Here is a 20,259-nt window from a genome sequence, read left to right on the forward strand (position 1 = left end):
GTGAAACACAAGGCCATACCTCAAAGGTGTTAGGCTGAGGGACAAAAAAAAAAAAATCTCACCTCAGAAGGTCACGCACTATATGATTTCATTTTCATTTATATAGTGTTCTAGGCAGGACCAAAGTATAGGGATGTATAGGGATGGAGAACAAAGGGTGGGTCCATGAAGCTACCTATATGATAAAAGAACACAGAACCATTCACACACTTTGTCCCAATGTCGGTTTCCTGGTTTTGATCTTGTACTATGACTATATGAGGTCTAACTGGTAGAGGAAACCTGGTGAAGGTACACAGGACCCCTCCGTACTATCTTTGCAATTTCTGTGAATCTGTAATTACTCCAAAATAGAAAGTTTTTTTTTTTAAAAAGGCTATCCCTCTGTATCCTACTCTCCCTCCAGATTTAGGTTTTCTGGACCAAAGGGTATATCCTTTTTCTGACCGCTCTGGGGGGTTCCGGAAGTGTGTAAATCTGTATGGCAGTGATTGACACGTGACAGACAGGAGGTGATTTTATGGTTTTAAGTAATGTTATCCTCTATGTAAGTGAAGAATTTGGGAACTCTGTATCAGAGCGAATGGGTGATAAATAATTTGGTATCTTAAATAACTAATCTTAATGTATCATCAAGGTCATAGTTGTTTAAAATGAAACCAAATCACTGGTTGTGAAAGCCATTCTAAGGGCTGAGAAATACTCTAGGTTCAGCAGAGCCTTCCCTGTGTCAGCCTTATTTTCCCAGAAGAAAAACAAATAACAGGCTTTGCCAGTTACCAATTTAAGTTGTTTTTGAAATGCCAGTATTTTGGGCTATCTGCTCTTAGTTCAGTCTCTTTCCTTTTTAAATAGTCCTTACAGTGGCACCAAAATAGTGGTTCTTACAGGGTTTTGCCATCTGTAATTAAGGCTGCCATCATTTAAGCGTGTAATAACCATTCCACCACTTCGCTGTGGGTATGGAAACAGATACATTCAGACCCTTTGACCTATGCACATGTAGTTGTCATGCGGACATGAGCTTTTTTTTTTTTTTCTTTTTCCAAACTTGAAAAAGTATCATTGGAATCAGCTTCGATTTTGTGCTACCGCTCCGTTTGCTTCCAGGGCCCATTGTCAGGGACAGAATTCACCTAGAGAAGCCTTCATGTCTTGTGAACTCCTCCCACCAAACTCTCTCTCGGTCTCTCTCTCTCAGTCTCTCTGTCTCTGAGTCTCATGGTAACATTCACCAGTGAGGAATGGGAGGAGTAAAAATACAAGTCTTAGAATAGTACACCTTCTCATCCTGATCTGTCTTGGGTTCATATTCTTGAAGACTTTACCAGGGCTATGCCATCTCCTTTGTCTCTTTTTGCCATCCTGAAATGGAGAAGGAAAAGTAGGGCAGACTGAACTAGTCATGGCCATGGAAGCCGCACATGACCGGCCAATTAAAAAAGAAGATGAAAGACCTAGGATTCCACTAGTACCCAGGACTTAGGACTGGGAAGTGCTGTACTTTCCTCCCAAGAAGGGTGTGGTAGGAGTCGAGAAGGGTGGCTGGTGCAGTGAGTGTGATTCCCTGGAAAGACCCATTTTCCGGGTCTGGTGCTGCCATTTGGTGGATGTGGGACTCTGGGTGCCTCACACCGCACCTTCGAGCCTTAGATGCCTCTCATGCACAGTGGTCCCCCAAGCACCTTCGTGATGGGGTAGCTGTCACAATTGGATGGGCTCCTCTGTGTGAAAGTACTTCGTACTCTGTGAAGCAGAGAGTCGAGTGCTAAGTGTAGTAATACACAAGGAAGTGACAGGGTCTACCTTTCTTGCCAAGGCGTAAAATTCCAGTTCCTATCAACAAATATGAATGGCGATGGGTAATTATGTATGTATGTGTCGTATGTGTGTGTGGCATTTTAGAATATGTTATGGGTGTATTTGGACTGGCAGATTTCTATTCCTAATTTGTGTGCATGTGTATGTGTAAGTGCTTTTATTTATATGGGTCAAAGATATCTTTGTATATCAACAAATACACATTTAAGATAACAGTTTCAAAGGCTCTAGTTCATTATCACAAATCATTCAAATATCTATTGTTGCCCATTTAAAATATTTTCATTTGTTGATTTGCAAATAAATTTGTGATGGAAATCACCCTCACATGTGCCCTGGAACAATCTCTGAGATGAACAAGACCGCGAGAGAGTCACTGGGCAGTGTGGAGTCAGCTTCTCAGACGTGCGCACTGATACCAAGCCCTCCTCTCAGTGCGGGCCGGCCCGGGCAAAGGCACACATGTGGCACGGTGGCCGCGTGGAGGGGCTGGAGGTCTGGTGTCTGTGCACAGGCTGTCTGCTTCACTCTTCAGTGGGACCCTCTGGACCTGAGCATGGGGACTCGCTGCACAGACCATGAATGCTAAAAGCAGCATGCTCTATGTGCAGCCAACACTTGCACCCCCCTGCACACTGGGGCCACTCAGCTCCCCCGTACAACCACACTGCAGCCAGGAAGGCCTCCCAATGATGCTGGTCCTCCTGTACCCGCGGTCTCCTGGCCAGTCCTGCCCCTGGCAGGCCTGGGGGCTGTAGTGTGCACCTGATCCTGCCCCCCACTCCCTGCATCTGCACCGCTCGACCTCCCACAAGATTCAGATTCTCCGCAAGCCCGCAGACTAGGTCTCAGGTTCAGCTCTACCTGCAAACAGTCTGAAGCACAGACCCATCTTTCCACTAACATGTGCACTGTCCTCTCCAGGTGGGTCCTGGGCCTCCCTCATGCCCAGGTCCTTCCAGCCCAGGAGCTTGCACAAGGGCACCAAAGGGTGCAATTTTCATTGCCCCTTGCTCCCACACCCAGCCTGGGGACCAAATCCAGCATGTCCTAAAATTGAGATGCCCTCGAGCATGGCACTGGGGACCAGGGCCTTCTCACCGAATACACAGGGACAGTTAAGTCTCCACCAGGCTCTAGTCCGCACCCACTTCGTCCCTGGCCCCCACAAACACTACCAGATCTTTGGCAGCCCACACTCCCTGAGAACCAACCTCCCAGGAGGAGAATCTGCAGCTCTTACATTCCTGATTTTTTGTTTTGGAAAATATGAATATGAATTCACTTAATGGACTCAAACCACCTGTCAAGATGGTTCACCTAAACAAGAGCTGGGTGGCAAGGGAAAGCAATTCTGGTATTCATATCTGTCCCTGGATACGTCACGAGTTTCCTTGGTCTCACGTCTCTGTCTTCATAGACCCCTAGCCCTCCCTGATTTAAGCCCTTGATGGAGTTTTTAAAGGCAATTACGCTCACAGTTGTTGATTCTTTTTTTTTTTTTTTGAAATCTAGCTTTTTCAAAACATGGGTGGCTAAATACATTCACTTAAAGTAAAAGACTGCAGATAGTGACTCACTTAAAAGGCAAACATAACGTGTCCGTAATATACACAGGCAGCACCCTCACTTGGTGACTGGCGGTGTGACAAGCCCTTGAACAATTCTCTTCTGAGCAAGCAGCTTAGGGGCACTAGGCATTTCTTGGCACCTTCTTCAGAGCAGCAGGGAGGGCCAAGCACTGGGGAAGGCTGAAGTCAAGGCCCCATATCATCTACTTAGAATACAGGCCAGAGGACACCCACAGCACTCCATGTGGTCACACTTCCTGGTGGCTGCTTAATCCAGGCTGAGTTCTTCCTAGGCCCTGTCCTTCCCTGAGGCAGTCAGCAGGCACACTGGGACTCTTTTGCCTTTTAAAATTATTTTTTTTTAAAAAGACTTTATTTATTTATTTGACAGAGACACAGAGAGAGAGGGAACACAAGCAGGCAGGAGTGGGAAAGGGAGAAGCAGGCTCCCCGCTGAGCAGGGAGCCCAATGCAGGGCTGGATTCTGGGACCCTGGGATCATGACCTGAGCTGAAGGCAGACACTTAACTGATTGAGCCACCCAGGTGTCTCGCCTCTTAAAATTTTTAAATAAAGTATTTCCGGCCCCCGTCAAATTAGGATGTTTTGGGGGTTTTGTTTGTCTGGTTTTGTTAAATGGTTTTGATTGGCCAAATAAAACAGCCTGTGACTTAAGGAATAAGAACTGTGGCTTAGGGTCCCAGCAACAGGGATTTTCCCCATCACAGTATCCCACAAGCCTAATGACTTTATGAGAAGTAAATCTGTGTGTGTGTGTGTGTGTGTGTGTGTGTGTGTGTGTGTGTGTTAAGGTAACCAGTGGATATACAGAAGCATTGAGAGGATTACAATTTTTCCATCTCTTTCTGAATGATTGCTAAATCTTATATTGGTATAAATAGCTACAGATATATATATATATATACACACATACACACACACACACGCACACTTATAAATTTGCCTATCTTAAATGAAACTATTCTTCATTTCTCCATTTCCATCTCTATTGGCCCTCTTTCCCAGGCTCCACAGATTAATCAAAAAGAATATCAGGAGACACTTAAGATGCCTTGAGACCAGATACTTAGGACACAGTTTTCTGACACTGAATGAAGCGGAAAGCCCCTTAGGCATCACTTTCATACTTTATCAGTTTTAAACTCCTATCTGTAATGATCTTCTAAGGTTCACTAGACCTGGAAACAACTAGCTGAATCACTAGAGTAAAAGAGTAAAATAGTTTGGGTTAGATCTATGAAAATGGTCTACTTACACACACACACACACACACTTTCTCTCTGTCTTATTGTAACTTAATATAATCACAGTGGTTTTCTCTGAAATTTACTAAGCCCTTGCATGCTTACTCAGTGATTAAAAGCACAATGTTTATAGCTCAATAGCATTATTCTAGAGTAACTTCAGTTATTACTTGTTACAGTGGAAGCCATAAGTAAAATTTCACTTTTAAGAGACTTTTGTTGTGTTTCTTATGCTCAGTATCAAAACTCACAATGGGATTCCTGCCTCTTGTTTTATTCAGAGACACTTTTTCAGAAATCTTGGTTCTATTCTGGCTTATGCTTTCTTGGGGACTGCCGTTTCCTGCTTCATTATTGGGTAAGTTAACTCTTTGTCAGTAATAAAATTAACACACTTACCAAAGAGATGAGATCCACATGGGTCCGAGAGCCCCGTGTTTTCCCCAGCTATACTGAGATGCAGCTGACCAATCACATTGCTGTGAGTTTCAAGTGGACAGTGTGTTGAATTGATATATTTATAAATTGCAAAATCATTACCACCATAATATTCGCTACCACCTTCATCCTGTCACATAGTTACCATTTCTTTCTTGTGATGAGACCTACTCTCTTAGCAAAATTCAAGTATATGACACAGAATTATTACCGACAGTCCTCATGATGTACCTCAGGTCCCCAAACTTGTTACTATTCTAACTGGAAGTTTGTATCTTTTGGCCAACATCTCCCCATTTCCCCCATCCCCAACCCCTGACAACCAGCAGAGTCCAGGATTTCGATGTTTAGGATGATGGTGGTTAAGATCTAGAGCCACGTCATGCAGTGTGGTAGCTGTTAGCCCTGTGTAGCTATTCAAATTAAGATTAAGCTAATTAAAATGAAATAAAATTTATACCTAGTCCCCAGATCTTGTTTCCTGATAACATCCTACAATAAAAAGAACCAGGGGACCCTTGCAGAAATGGCTGATTTTAGGGCTAGGGCAGCAAATATACAAGATAAGAATGGAGCATATCGTCAGGCCAAGAAATAAGGAAGCGCCCAGAAAACAAACAAACAAAAGGACATGGGGCGTGTCAAAGAGGCGCAGAGCCAACCTGAAAGCTCCCCTAAGGCCAGTGGCCAAAGAACGACAAAATAAATAACATTGTACTGGACCCAGACTATAAAGTAAACATTTGAGTCTTGACCGATGTTAATAACTGATTGGATGAATAAATACATGGCAGAGAAGTGACCCATCTCCTGCACAGAAGAATTCCAAATAATTTATGTCGACCCCCGGCCCTGCCAGAGAGGGAGCTTACGTCCCCTCCTGCTTTGGTTGCAGGCTGTGCTTAGTGACTCTGTCCCACCAAGGACAGCAGGGGAAAAGGAGGAAGAGAGTGTAGCTTGCTGGTGGGGAGAGCCTGACAAACACCATGTTGGCTAGATTATCAAGGTCAGCAGCCATAGTGGCAAATCATGCTGGGATGCTGCCCCCTCGGTGTTTGTGATGAGAGTGGCACTTTCCATCCCCAAAACACGTCACCTTGGTGTAATCGTGAGAAGGAAAGATCAGCCGAGTCCAAGTGGGGACACATTCTACAAAATACGCTACCAGTATTCCTCAAAACTGCCAAGGTCATCAAAACCACGCAAAGTCAGAGAGACCATCCCAGCCAAGGGGAGACTACAGAGACACGATGACTAAGTGTCATGTGGGATCCTGGATGGGATCCTGGAATAGAAACGGGACATTAGGTAAAAGCTCAAGGAAATTGGAATAAAGTATGGACCTTATTTACTTTTTAAAAAATGAGCTAGAAAGCTGGAGGAGATAAAAGGCCAAGGGCATTTTGTGTCATCAAAATAGGAGAGGCTTGGACTTCGTCCTTTAAGAATGACAGATTAGCTAACTGGTATTACTGGCAAGATGGGGAAAGATTGCCAGAGAGCAGCCCAGCACCCAAGTCTGTTTATGGTCAAAGGAAATGGACAGGCAAGTGTAGTTTCAGGGAAAGTCTGAAAGGAAGGGGAAAGAAGCCTTCGACGAGCAATAAAAGGCAAATCACATCTGTCCCACAGAGTTACTGGGAATCAAAGTTGAACTGTTTAAGTGTCTGGAACAGTGCCTGGCCCCCAGTATGGAAGCATTGAGTTATACCTATGTACTGTCCAAAGGATTCCATTCTGGAAATAGTTCCTGAGCTCCCAGCTTAGTCAGTCTGTTGCTCTCGGTGCCCAGGATACAAAGGTGAGCCAGAGTGGTCCTGACTGGCAAGAATATTATTATTAGAGTGTTAGCTGTAGGGTACAGTGAATCCATTCTGGGGTTATTTTTACTCCCCTAACCCCTGCAGCTGCCCTCCCCCCACACCCTCACTGACATGCACCAGGCCTTTTAACACTAATCACTCCTCCCATTTTGTAAGCTCTCCTGTAGGAAATGTGCTCCGGCCAAGTGGAAATATTTAACTCAGGAGTCTATCTTGGACCATGTCACATCCTGCATGGCATGAGAAGGGCCACCGCTGGCCTGCCCCAACCCCTGCAGAGAAGGCAAGGCTGGATACACCGACGGGTGCACTGAGATTTTACTAGGACATTTACAGCGTTTAGTTCCTTTTTCCTTTGTTTTCTTTCTTTCTTTTTTTTTTTTTCAATAATTCTTGGCAAAGAAGTTTGGTCACTTGGACCTTCACAGCCTGCCCATGTTTGTTTTTCTCTCTAACTCGTCCAGCTCTCACTCCTTTGCACAGCTTTAAACACACCGCCTTACAATCCCGTCAGTTTTGTTCAAGCCGTTGAGTACACACCGTGAAGCGCGCTTTCCCTTCCCTTCCCCTCGATTACCTGGTGGCTTCAGAGGCCTTAAGGTTGTTGCTAATCGAGGGCCCTACTTGATAGTTGGAAGTAACCACGGCTTTAAGAAATGGAGTGGTGTTCACATGTTTCAGCAAGAGGTTGTTAATGACACACCATTACTTGGTGCCAAAGTCTTATTTGCACGCGTTCCTGGTAAGTGTCCAAGGACAGCAGCTGCCCAAGGTTTTCACTGATCACCCGTAAAGTGCAGTACTGGGGGCTGCTCTGCTCACATGTGAGCCAGTGTGCTCCATGAGGAGGGTTTTCGTTTTCTCTTGTCACACACTCTCCCTCCGCTCCTTACAGAAATCTCATGTACGGTGTGGTGAAGCTCATGAAGCTCGTGGGGCAGCTCTCGGACAAATTCTACTACACAGACTGTCTCTTCTTCGGAGCCATTATCTCTGCCACCGACCCAGGTATTCGGCATTTTTGGCTTTGTCATTGTGACATTCCATTATTTCAATCTTAAACCATTCAGAGCAACCAGTAATTTTGGTCACAGTAGGGAGACTGTACAGTCAGCATGGAATGGCGGGGGAGGAGATCAGGAAGTGGTCTAACAGTTAGATGGCTTTATGAAGGGTATGTGTTTCCCTTTTGTTTTTACTATTATTATTATTATTATTATTATTATTAAGATTTTACTTATTTGAGAGAAGGAGAGACCACATGTGTGTGTGCACATGTGCATGGGCGGTGGGGGGGGGAGAGTCAGAAAGGGAGAAGCAGACTCCCCGCTGAGCGGCAAGCTAGATGTGAGGCTCGATCCCAGGACCCTGAGATCATGACCTGAGCCAAAGGCAGAGGCTTAACCCATTGAGCCACCCAGGTGCCCCTTTATTATTTTTGTGTTGTGCTAAAAAATACATAACGAATTTTACCATCTTCATCATTCTTAAGTGTGTACAGTTCAGCAGTGTCTGTTCACACTGTTGTGCATTCAACCTCCAGAACCTTTTCATTTTGCAAAACTGGAACTCGGTATGCATTAGACAGTAACTCCCCCATTTCCACCTCCCTCCAGTCCCCAGCAAGCACCATTCTTCTCCCTGTCTCTGTGAGTGTGACTATGGTAGCTACTTTATAGAAGGTGGAACCGTACAACACTTGTCTGTGTGTGTGTCTGGCATGTTTGACTCCATGTAATGTCTTCACAGTTCATCTGTGCAGTAGCACGTGTTGGGGCTTCCTTCCTTTTCCAGACCCAATAATATTCCACTGCGCATCTGCACCACATTCTGTTTACGCATCTGTCCACGGTGGACACTTGGGTTACTTCTGCCTGTATCTCCCTTTTGTCTTTCATTTTTGAATGTCCAATATGGCCATAATTTTTACACTTTGACTATCTTCTTCCTCAGTATTGTGCTTTCGTCTTCATCGAGGAAATCATATCATTTCATATCATTTTCATTTAAATAAGACCTTTTCTTTTTTTTTAAATTTTATTTATTTATTTGACAGACAGAGATCACAAGTAGACAGAGAGGCTGGCAGAGAGGAGAGGAAGCAAGCTCCCCGCTGAGCAGAGAGCCCGATGTGGGGCTCGATCCCAGGACCCTGAGATCATGACCTGAGCCAAAGGCAGAGGCTTAATCCACTGAGCCACCCAGGCACCCCTAAATAAGACCTTTTCTTAATGTACTGTCCTTTGTAAACTCTTTTTTTGCTCAGTGTTCCTGCATAACAGCACACCGTGGCCTGGTTCCGATTCATAACTCTCTGACCTTGTACTTTCCAAGTGTCAGTCAAACTATTTCTTCAAAGTGGAATCATTATATTCCTGCCCCGCTCTGCAGCTCCAGAACAAACAAACAAAAAAACCTCCCTTCTCCAAGTTGGAACCTACAATTAAATCAGTTCACATAAAGCAGTTCTAGCTAGTCCTTCCTCTGATGTCAACCACTGAGAGGACATTGTAGGCAAAGAACGTACAGAGAAAAAGATGGTGCTGTCCCGGTAATGGTGGTGCAAAGGCCTTCTCACCATCGGGGTGCCCTCTAACATTCTGGATAGTAATGGTTTTAAAAATACTAAGAATCTCCCCACCACACAACTGCACCATGCCTCGTGGGGAGTCCTCCAGATCAGTGCAATGATAGACATGGTCTGTGTTCTGTGCTCAGTCTGGTATGGCAGCCAGTAGCCACATACGGCCACTGAACCCTCGAAATGAGGGGTAGTGCAACTGAAGAACTGACTTTTAAATTTTATTTTGTGTTAAGTAATTTGAATTTAGATAGCTACACATGCTGGGGCTGACAGTTGTGTGGCTCTGAAAACTGCCACTGTTCCAAAAACCATTGACCTCTCTTACTGCCATACTTTATTCCAAACACTAAGTAAACTGGTATCAAAGACTTGGCTGGTTGAAGCACCCTGGGTTTGGAAAAAGAGTGCCGGGGGCACCTGGGTGGCTCAGTGGGTTAAAGCCTCTGCCTTCGGCTCAGGTCATGATCCCAGGGTCCTGGGATCAAGCTCCACATCGGGCTCTCTGCTCAGCAGGGAGCCTGCTTCTCTTCCTCTCTCTCTGCCTGCCTCTCTGCCTACTTGTGATCTCTCTGTCAAATAAATAAATAAAATATTAAAAAAAAAAAGAGTGCCGGGAGGTGGAGTCACAGGTGGAAGTTTGAGTCCGAGACCCTCCAGCCACTGACCAGGTGGGCCTGTGCACACCTTCTCTCCTCCGTGTCAGTTTCCTCATTCAAGAAGTAGGATTAATGATACCTATTTCCCAGGGCTATCATGAACATTAAATGAACGAACACATGTAAACCATTTACCATAGCATCTGCTAATCACGTCGGTCTCTATCCACATCTGGCTTAGGCAGAGATTTCTAAGACAGGTGTTTAGTCTCTCTGAAAACTATACTCATCTGTAACTTAAAAAAAAAAAAAGCTTTTTAAAAAAAATTTATTTGAGAGAACAGGGGTAGAGGGGCAAAGGGAGAGGAAGAGAATCTCAAGCAGACTTGCTGCAGAGCAAGGAGCCCAGTGTGGGGCTCAATCTCGCCACCCTGAGATCACAACCTGAGCTGAAACCAAGAGTCAGATGCTTAACCAACTGAGCCACCCAGGTGCCCCCTTGTCTATAACTTTATCGCTAACTTCTTACACTAGTACCACCATTAAGCAAAGGGAAGTTACTGTCATATAAAGTTCACTGATGTTGTTTTCTGACCTATTAGTATTGCTTCATTTAATTGGATAGAAAGGCTTATTTTTTTTTCAGATTATCTTCCTAATTGTTTCCTTCCCTTTAATGCATCCATGCTGTGGTAGAAATTAATGGAAGGCATCACCATGACGCAGCGTTGTTATTTGGCCTGTGAAGATTGGCACAGTAAGGGTTTTATGTAAATGAAAGTTTTAGAAGGTTGAAAGTTTAAGCTTATTAAACACCAGAACATTAACTTTAACTGCTTTTTAATGGAAATCTTTCTGAAATGTGGACTGTTTTTGTAAATTAAAAGCCTTTTACCAACTTCCTAAAAATCTATCGTTTGAAAACTTGGGCCATAAAAGAAATAAAAACTTGAGTGTAGAGTTAGAAGGGGCCAAAAGACCAGATTGACTCCTTGTGTCTGCTACATCAAACCAAAATTCTGGTATCGGTATACGTAGTGGTCTTGACTGATAATGAAGAAATCCGAGTCCTTGTCCCTGAGTACATCACACTGGGCTCGAGACACCAGTCTTCCGGTCTTCCTGTGGAAGGGGACACCATATGTGTGCGGTTGTGTAGGCAGCTCTGTGACTTGCAGCCACCTTTCTTGTGTGGTTATGTGTTGGGGCGCCACATGGACTGTTACTTTAGACAGACCTACAGCTCAGCAGAGGAAAATGTACATTTCCCACCCAGAGCACATCTCCAACAGTCACCAGAGAAAATGACTCGCTCCTCCTTGCCGTGCATCACGAGGAAGTGGTTCCTCTCATTTTGATTCTATCACTTTTACGCCCCTCGACTTGACCAGGCCTGCTCATGGGCTTGTCAGAGAGTAATTCTCTAGTTGTGTCACCAGGGCTGCTTAGTCTCTTGCATATCCTTTGTGACTTTGTTCCAGTATGCCACCTGCCTACACTCTCTGCCTTTACTTATTCAGCTGCTTGCTCCCACAGCTCTTGAGTCAAGCCTGGTTTGTACGTAATGATACTCGCCGCTCGTTACTGAGTGTTGGCAGGTGCTAAGTGCTCTTCAGTACACAGATGAAGTGCTTGGGGACAACTTCATGCGTTGAATGAGCAGATTCAGGTTCTTGAATTTTCCTTCGTCCTCCATCTGCCCTCTTATTTTTTCTCACTACTTTCCAGAAAATGCCTTTATCAGAGATCTTCAGGCAATTACCTGGCATTTCTTAGTCCCTGTCTGGCTAGAAACAGCCCTGGTGACAGCTCTGTCTGATTTCAAGGGTCCCTCTGTGGGGGGAGCAGCCCCTTTACTCTCTACCTTGAGAAGCCACTCACCCAGTCTGTCACCCCCTCCATCATCTTCCAGTTGTCCCCACATACACTGCTTCTCTTGCTCAGGCACAGCCTGGCTCAGGAGGGGCACACGGGGGTCCCTGCATTGTTCTATGAAGGGATGGGCAGGGAGAATGAGAAATTGAAAATCAGAGGAACCAAATTAAGACCGGGACCGTGTAATTGTTCATTGCTATGAGTATTAACTCTGTAAGCTGTAAGCAAGCCTTTCTTGTCACAAGTTAAGTGAGCTAGCTGTACATCTTTGTTTTGTTATACTACTGCTAACTGTAGAATTGCAGGAAAATGGTGTTTAAAGTCAAAAGGGCTCTTGAAAATCATGGCACTCAAACCCCCCCTGCTTCACTAAATCTTTGGACTTGGCTGTGAGCTAAGTTCTCATAGCCTGTTGGTGGCTATGTGGAATGGCTTCTGTTTTCCCCTCCAGATTAACTCACCACCCTTCTCCACCCTCTTTTGGGCTCCAGGAGGCTGATTTGTATGGAAGATTCCAAAGTTTCCTTTGCTGTCTGGTTTCCCATTGGATTTGTCCAGAGGGGAGCACCAGTGGGCAACTGGAAGGAGGATAGAGATGCAGGGTCCTTGATCAGGGGACACTGATCCTATCAGGGGACCCTCTCTGCATGGCTCCTGGCTCAGGCAGTCATGCCTTCTCTGGACCCTCTGGGCCCAGGTATAGTATAGGATAGTCTCTGTTTTCAGCAATACATACTATCTCTCTCTTGTGGTTTTTCCCATACTCTGCCCACATTTCCATAAACACTCCCTTTGTTAAATACTTCTCAAATTGCTCAGTTTAAGGGTCTTATTTCTCTCCTGCCAGGACTCTGACTGATAAAGTCCTGGGTCCCAGGTCTCCTGGGTTGCCAGGCCTGTGTTCTGTTCATTGAGATTAGCCTCCACCAGACTTGAGTCCCCAAGTGACTGGTGTGACCAGAGGCTCCAGTACCAAGTTCGGGTGGACATGTCATATGAGCAATGGCTAAAACTTCGCTTGGGTTCAACCACTGAGATTTTGAAAGTTTCTACAGCAGAAAGCAGCCCATCAGACAGGGCCTGTTTTCTCTTCTCTGAATTAGGGGAAATGATAGTACTACCCACCTAGGGGTGAGGACTAAAAGAGGTTATAAAACGTTTGTCATAGTGCCTGCTTTTTGATTAGTCCTTAGTAATAATTGTTGTTATTAGCATTGTCAATTTTTCATCAATATTGGGTTAAAACATTATAATTCTTTTTTTTAAGATTGTATTTATTTGAAAGAGCAAGCCTGAGCAGGGGAGGGGCAGAGGGAGAAGGAGAGAGCCAAGAAGACTCCCCGCTGAGCTGGGAGCCCAGTGAAGGGCTCAATCCTAGGACCCCTCAAGATCATGACCTGAGCCAAAGTCAGATACTTAACCAATTAGGCCACCCAGGTGCCCCCAAATAAGATAATTCTTATGTCACATAATGCTAAACTAGTAGAATAAAGGTTTTATATTAGTCTGGTTCTTCAGAGAAACAGAATTAATAGGGTGTGTGTGTGTGTGTGTACACACATACGTGTGTGGAGAGAGAGAGAGCAAAAAAGTAAGAAAAGAGATCAAGTGAATATGAAGAAGTGGCCATATGACTGTGGAGGCTGAGAAGTCCCCAGATCTGCTGTCTGAAGGCCTAAAAACTGGGAAAGCCAATGCTGTCCTTCCAGTCTGGTCCAAAGACAGGAGGAGACCGTTCTCCCAGCTGAAAGACGGGAAGCAAGAGCAAAGTTTTCCTCACTCAGCCTTCAGCCAACTGGATGAGTCCTACCAACAACGGGGTGGGCAATCTGCTTTACTGAGTCTTCTGACTCAAATGTTAATCTCATCCAAAACCTCACAGACAAACCCAGAATCATGTTTAATCAAATATCTGAGGCCTCATGGCCTAGTCAAGTTGACAGATAAAATTCACCCCCACAGGTTTTATGGAAGGACCCACGGATACTGTTCATATAATAGATACTCTAGAAAATAAGAATTTTTTAGCCAAATCCCCAAAGATTTTTCCTTTTGTGTTACTTGATAAACTGTATTTAAGGATGGATAAAAGAGACTGACCTTGTGTCTTGTGTTATGAAGATAACATGTCCTCCAGGAAGTATGCCTTCTGGCGATGCCCCCCATAGTGATTCAAGCATGTGGATGTATAATTACCGGAGCAGCCTCGTGACAGAGTCCTCATCTTTCCTATCCAAGCTGTTCTTTGCTTCCTCGCAATAAATGAATGAAACTTTTTGAAAAGGAGAGAATGATGGGAACAGTGTAGTTTTAGAATCTTCCTTAAGCCCTAATAGAAAAGGAGGAAGCAGGACAGCAAAAGTAAAACACAGGGATACAGCTGGTTGACAGAGTACGTATGGGTCCCCAGATATTATCTGCTGGGGTCAGACCACCAGCAGCGGTGAGACGGGTCGGAACTGCAGCTGTGCAGGTGGAAACGGGGAACTTTCCCCCAAGTATTCACGCTCAAAAGGAAGGGTCCCCACTCAGAGTAAAGAACTTGGTAGGTATTGGATAGCAACAGTGAAAGCTGGGATGCACTACACAGGCTCCAATCTGTGGGTGACAGTGAGGACACTGGAGGAGGTGTGAGGCTGCTGAGGTGACCCGAGCCCTCAGGGCTCTCGAAAAATACCCAGTGAAAATCTCTCTGGAAGGACAGAGCCACTCCCTGAAAAGGAACTGCTAAGGACCACAGACCCTGCGTAACAGGGCATCAAAGGAGAAAGAAAGCTCAGACACCCATGGAGAAAAGAGACCAGAGGAAGTATTTCGTGAGTATTAAGGGTGGCTACGCTTGGAGGCCACATTTTCAGTATTTCAATGTAAAACCAGCAGAGGGAGCCCTAGAGCCATGAAACGAGGAAAACTAGTCTGGGTCTTCCCCTTCCCACCTCCCTTAAAATGAGCAGCTCGAAGTGGATTGAGATCCTACTTCATGCAACCATACTGTAAGAAAAAATGAGAATAGCCCCTCTGAAATAATAAAGTTGCAGATAAGTAATATCAGCAAAATAGGGTACCAAAGCAGAATATTACTAATATTCCGATAGAAGCTAAAGGAAATTCAGGGGGTACCTGGGTGGCTCAGTTGGTTGAACTTCGGACTCTTGCTTTCTGCTTCGGTCGTGATTTCAGAATCATGGGATCGAGCCCCGCATCGGCTCCGCATTCAGCACTGGGTCTGCTTGTCCCTCTCCCTCTGCTCTCCCCTGCTCTGGTAACTTGCTTGTGCTCTCTCATTCTCTCTCTCTCAAATAAATAAAATCTTTTTTTTTTTTAAAAAGGAAATTTGGAAAATGATAGAAGTTATGAAAGCGCTGTGAACATCAGGATTGGAAAATTCAGAACTGAGAGGAGTAAACAAACGATAGGCATCGTGGATAGAGTTGACAGAAAGGAGCAGATGAGGAGCCCAGGCAATAAACAAGATGTAAAAAAAAAATTTCAAAAACTCAATTTAAGGGCGCCTGGGTGGCTCAGTGGGTTAAGCCGCTGCCTTCGGCTCAGGTCATGATCTCAGGGTCCTGGGATCGAGTCCCGCATCGGGCTCTCTGCTCAGCAGGGAGCCTGTTTCCTCCTCTCTCTCTCTCTCTCTGCCTGCCTCTCTGCCTACTTGTGATCTCTCTCTGTCAAATAAAAAAATAAAATCTTTAAAAAAAAAAACTCAATTTAAAAATGGACAAAACCCAAGCAGTAGTGTCGGGGAATAACCTTGGGTGATCAAACTGTAAGGAAATGCAGGAAAATGATTGCTATAAAACGAGGTTGGTGGTTACGTTTAAGTAAGAGAAGGGGCTTGAAATTAGGATGCAGCATAGAGGTGGGCTTCTGCTGGCAAAACTCCATTGCCTGCACTGGGTGATGGCTAAAAGAGGGGTTAGCTTGTAATAACTCACAAAGGTAAAATATTCGTTTGGTTTTGTTTTCTAATTGTGTGTGTTAGTAATGCCTTTGGTTGCAAATAATGGAACAAGCTGGTTCATAGGAGCTTAAATAGAGAGTTGTCTCTTTTAGCTTACGTCCCTCAGCTGGTGGCTCAGCTCCCACGGCAGTCAGGTGTCTGGGCATCCCGTCTCTCCAGGGCACTGCCCTTGTGTTTCAGATGCATATTTGTTGCCCACTGGAGGCGAGATGACTGTGTTACATCCATCTGTCCACTGTCCTCCAGGCAAGAAGAAGTGATAATCACTGCAGGAGAAGCTGGGGAGGCGAGCTTTTAGTTTTTAAAGTCCTTATGGTAGAAACGAATGAAGCAGAAGGTGGTTGGGCGTGAGTGTGGAGAGGAGCCTGCCTGCCTGCCTGCCTGCCTGCTGAAACAGTTGTTTATCTGGAACAGTGGTACTTCACCAAGAGGGTGGTTTGTGCCCCTCAGGATACATTGGCAACGTCTGGAGACACATCTGGCTGTCCCAGTCAGCCGGGAGCATGACGCTACTGGTATCTAGTGGGTAGAGGCCAAGAGTGCTTCTGCACATCCTACAGGGCACAGGGCAGCCACCCACAATCAAGAATCCACTGGCCCCAAATGACCGTCATGCTGCGGTTGAGGGACTCTAAAATGCCTTCACGGGGACAGGGGGTCCAGACTGATGTAAATCATTACATTAATAATACTAACACATTGTTTGTCTTTTTTTAAAAGATTTATTTATTTACTTTTAAGAGGGTGAGAGAGATGGTGAGGGAGAGAGCGAGTGGGGGAAGGGGCAGAGGGGGACAATATCCAAGTGAACTCCTGCTGAGCGCAAGCGCTCTGGGGCTTAGTCTCACCATCCTGTGAGATCAGGACCTGAGCCAGAATCAAGTGTCAGACGCTCAACTGACTGAGGCACCCAGGCGCCCTCATTATTTGTCTTTTTACTTTCATTTTTTCACATGTGTCTAGTGGAGTAGGGTTTTCCAGAGGCTGCATAACATGCGCTGTTGACTATCTGTTGGTCAAGTGCGGAAAGAGATAAGAGAACCATCAGTCTTCCACTAGTCTAGATACTGAAGAGATCTGAAAAACTATCAAACAAATGGCTCTCTTCTCACTGATTTTTTTTTTTGTTTTGGAAAATATAATTATTTTTCATCAAAAATATGTACGTTAAGGGGTGCCTGGGTGGCTGAGTTGGTTAAGCATCTGCCTTCGGCTCAGGTCATGATCCCAGGGTCCTGGAATTGAGCCCCAAGTCAGGTCCCTGCTCAGCGGGGAGCCTGCTTCTCTGTCCCTCCCCCCACTCATGCTCACTGGCGCGCTCTCTCTCTCAAATAAATACATAAAATCTTTTTAAAAATAAGTACATTAACATATGATGGGGTCTATTCCTAGTTTTAAATGCATAAATATATTTTTTTTAATATTTAAATTTTGGGTTCTGTGAATGCAGTGTTCAGTGGGAAAAAGGTTTCTGCCTTTAGAGAGATTTCACTCTACCAGTGGAGCCAAACACATTCACTGTGATTATTCCTTAAAGTTCTGTAACAGAGGTCATTTCTGAGTGTGATGGGATTGCACTGGAGAGCGCAGGGTGACGAGGTGGTGTTCTTAGAATGGAGCCTCCTATCAGACCTCACTCAGATCAGGACAACTGTCATTTTCATTTTGTTTCGTTTGTCTCCCAAACTGCCCTGTTCTACCAAAGGTAGGAATTGGCTCTATACGTTTATACGTGGCTTAAGCTGCAACTCACTGATATGCTTCCTGCCCATTTTTAGTGACTGTACTGGCAATATTTAATGAATTGCACGCAGATGTGGACCTTTACGCACTTCTGTTCGGGGAAAGCGTCCTGAATGATGCTGTTGCCATTGTCCTGTCCTCGTAAGTAACAATATTACTCTGCCCCGGGGAAGAAAGCCTCCGGCTTCTGGAAGGCTCTGGGCTCAATTCAGACGCTTATCTTAAAAGTGTTAAAGATTGAACCAGGTGTTTTTCTCCACTGATAAAGTTACGCTGCTTTGTCCACTTGGCAGTGATCCAAATGCTGATGGCAGCATGACGCGAGGGCTGTGGGGGGAGTGCTGGGCCGAGTGTGGATACCATTGTATAAAGTGAGCGTGCTCCGTTTTAACTCCCTCTTCTTTTTAAACCCCAGGTCTATTGTTGCCTACCAGCCGGCGGGGCTGAACACGCATGCCTTTGATGCTGCTGCCTTTTTTAAATCAGTGGGCATTTTTCTAGGCATATTTAGTGGCTCTTTCACCATGGGAGCCGTGACGGGCGTTGTGACTGCTCTAATATCCTTTCTGTGCTTTCTGCCCCTGCCTGGGCAGGATTGCGTGCTAGTATACTCGCAAGAGCAAGGTCTCAATTCTTCCTCTCAGAAATGGTTTCTTTTTTTTTTCTTCCAGAAATGAATCTTTAATCGATGCTTCCACTGGGGTCAGGGGGTAGGGGTGGGGGCTCCTGAAATGTGTCCCTTTCGTGAAATGTGACAGTCAAGTATGTAGCTAGCTAGGCCTCTGAGGAAATGTCTGGGAGTGTGACTCTAGCCTTAGCTCCATCCCCACCTCTGCATTCTCTCCCTCCGGCAGAGCAGCTGGAGATAGGAGTTTGGGGAGGACATTGGTTTTGGAGTCAGGGAGAGAGCCAGGAGGCCGGGAGGGAGCAGGCCGGAAAGTACTGGAGCCTGGAGCCTGCCTTCAGCTGTTGTGGGTCACATGGGCTACTGTGGCGGTAACTGCCTGGGGCCGTCAGTGGCTGTTACTGCAAGGTGGCCTCCCTTAAGTGAAGGATTGTATCCTATTCACTTCAAAAACCAGCCAAGCAACAGTAAAGCAAAGCAGGGGCTGAGCAGACCACCCCTCGACAGGTGTGCAGAGTACTTTGTCAAATGTTCTTTTGGTGGCATTTAGATCCCCACTGTCCAGTACGAAGCCACAGGAGCCACAGCTGCCAGCCACGTCATCTCAGCCTGCAGTCAAAATCCAGATTATCACTGAGATTTCATACGTACAATTTCTATAATAAACCTCTGCAACATGGCACGCATTTTGCTATTGCAGCATCTCCCAACTCAGACTAGCCCTACTTCCGGTGTTCAGGAGCCCCTCGTGGCTAGTGGCTACCCTACTGGATGGCCCAGATCCATCACTTCCTTCCCCGAGACCCCCATGATGCCCTGGGGACTCAGGCTGCTCGGTGAGAGCACTCAGGAAAGGCTTCCATGCTAGCGCACTGGAAGGGCAGTGTTACGAGGGGACTCTCTGTCCCGAAAGTGACACTAGTACCAGGAGTTGTGCGTTTTATTTCTTCATTTCTCATGTATTCGTGAGGCACCTGCTGTTGGCCTCAGGTCATAGAGGCCCACAGAGGTCAGAGTCTCACTGTCCTCATCTCCCTCCCCAGGCCCTGCCTGAGGTACCCCCACTGCTGTTAGAACTCCCTGCCAGTCACCCCTCAGGCCGACCGAGCCCCTCAGAGGCCTGGGCATTGTAAGGAACACAGAAAACCTATTGACCGTTGCTTTAGAAGGCTCATTTTTTAAAGACCGCTTTATTGAGGTAAAATTTGCATACCATACAGTTCACCCTTTTGAAGTGTACAGTTAAATGGCTTTGGGTATGTTACATTACTAGCTTTTTAAATTGTGGTAAAATACGTATAACACAGTTGGCCATTTGAAGCATTTTAGGTGTATAATTCAGTGGCCTTAAGTACATCCACATTGTTCATGCCACTGTCCCCACTGTTTCCAGATCTTTCTCATCATCGCAGACAGAAACAATACCCTCCTCTCTCCTCTCTCCCAGCCCTTGATAACCTCTTTTCTATCACAAAACTTACTTTTTCTTGCTTTAAAAACCGAGCAGCAGCCTTGGGGCCCCCAAAAGAAGAGTTGTAGGGAAAGGATAGCCCTTAAGGAAGGGGGTTCTGGGCTTACTGAGTGTGGTTCTTGGTGGCCCCCATAACTTGTTCCCGGAGCCAAATTCCTTGACAGAGGCCCACGTGACCAAGTTTACCAAGCTGCACTGCTTCCCCCTCCTGGAGACGGCACTCTTCTTCTTGATGTCCTGGAGCACCTTCCTTTTGGCGGAAGCCTGTGGCTTCACAGGTGGGTTTTCACTACCTGTGGGCTACGCTTCCCCTCCTGGCAGCCAGAGCTGTGCAAACTGGAGGGGACCTCGCGGAACTGTCCGGTGGCGTTCATTCAGCTCTGCCATAGCGTCTGCATGGAGGGTTGCTGAAGGAGGCTGGTGTTCTGCTTGAGGAATAGTTTTGTTTCCCAGAGCTACACATTTTTAAAGGATGAAGTT

General features: G+C 45.7%; 1 protein-coding gene across 2 annotated transcripts in view; it reads left to right on the plus strand.

Moving 5' to 3' along the window:
- SLC9A7 (solute carrier family 9 member A7) overlaps positions 1–20,259 on the plus strand; it is a 145,159-nt gene that overhangs the window by 73,175 nt on the left and 51,725 nt on the right. For both annotated transcript variants that reach the window (XM_082718196.1, XM_082718197.1), the window contains exons 4-8: positions 4,939–5,015; positions 7,814–7,926; positions 17,719–17,824; positions 18,099–18,240; positions 19,952–20,057. In XM_082718196.1, coding sequence (XP_082574322.1) covers positions 4,939–5,015; positions 7,814–7,926; positions 17,719–17,824; positions 18,099–18,240; positions 19,952–20,057 — 544 coding nt within the window. The remainder of the gene's footprint in view (positions 1–4,938; positions 5,016–7,813; positions 7,927–17,718; positions 17,825–18,098; positions 18,241–19,951; positions 20,058–20,259) is intronic.

The sequence above is a fragment of the Mustela nivalis genome (assembly GCF_964662115.1).
Source record: "Mustela nivalis genome assembly, chromosome: X".
NCBI lineage: Eukaryota > Metazoa > Chordata > Mammalia > Carnivora > Mustelidae > Mustela > Mustela nivalis.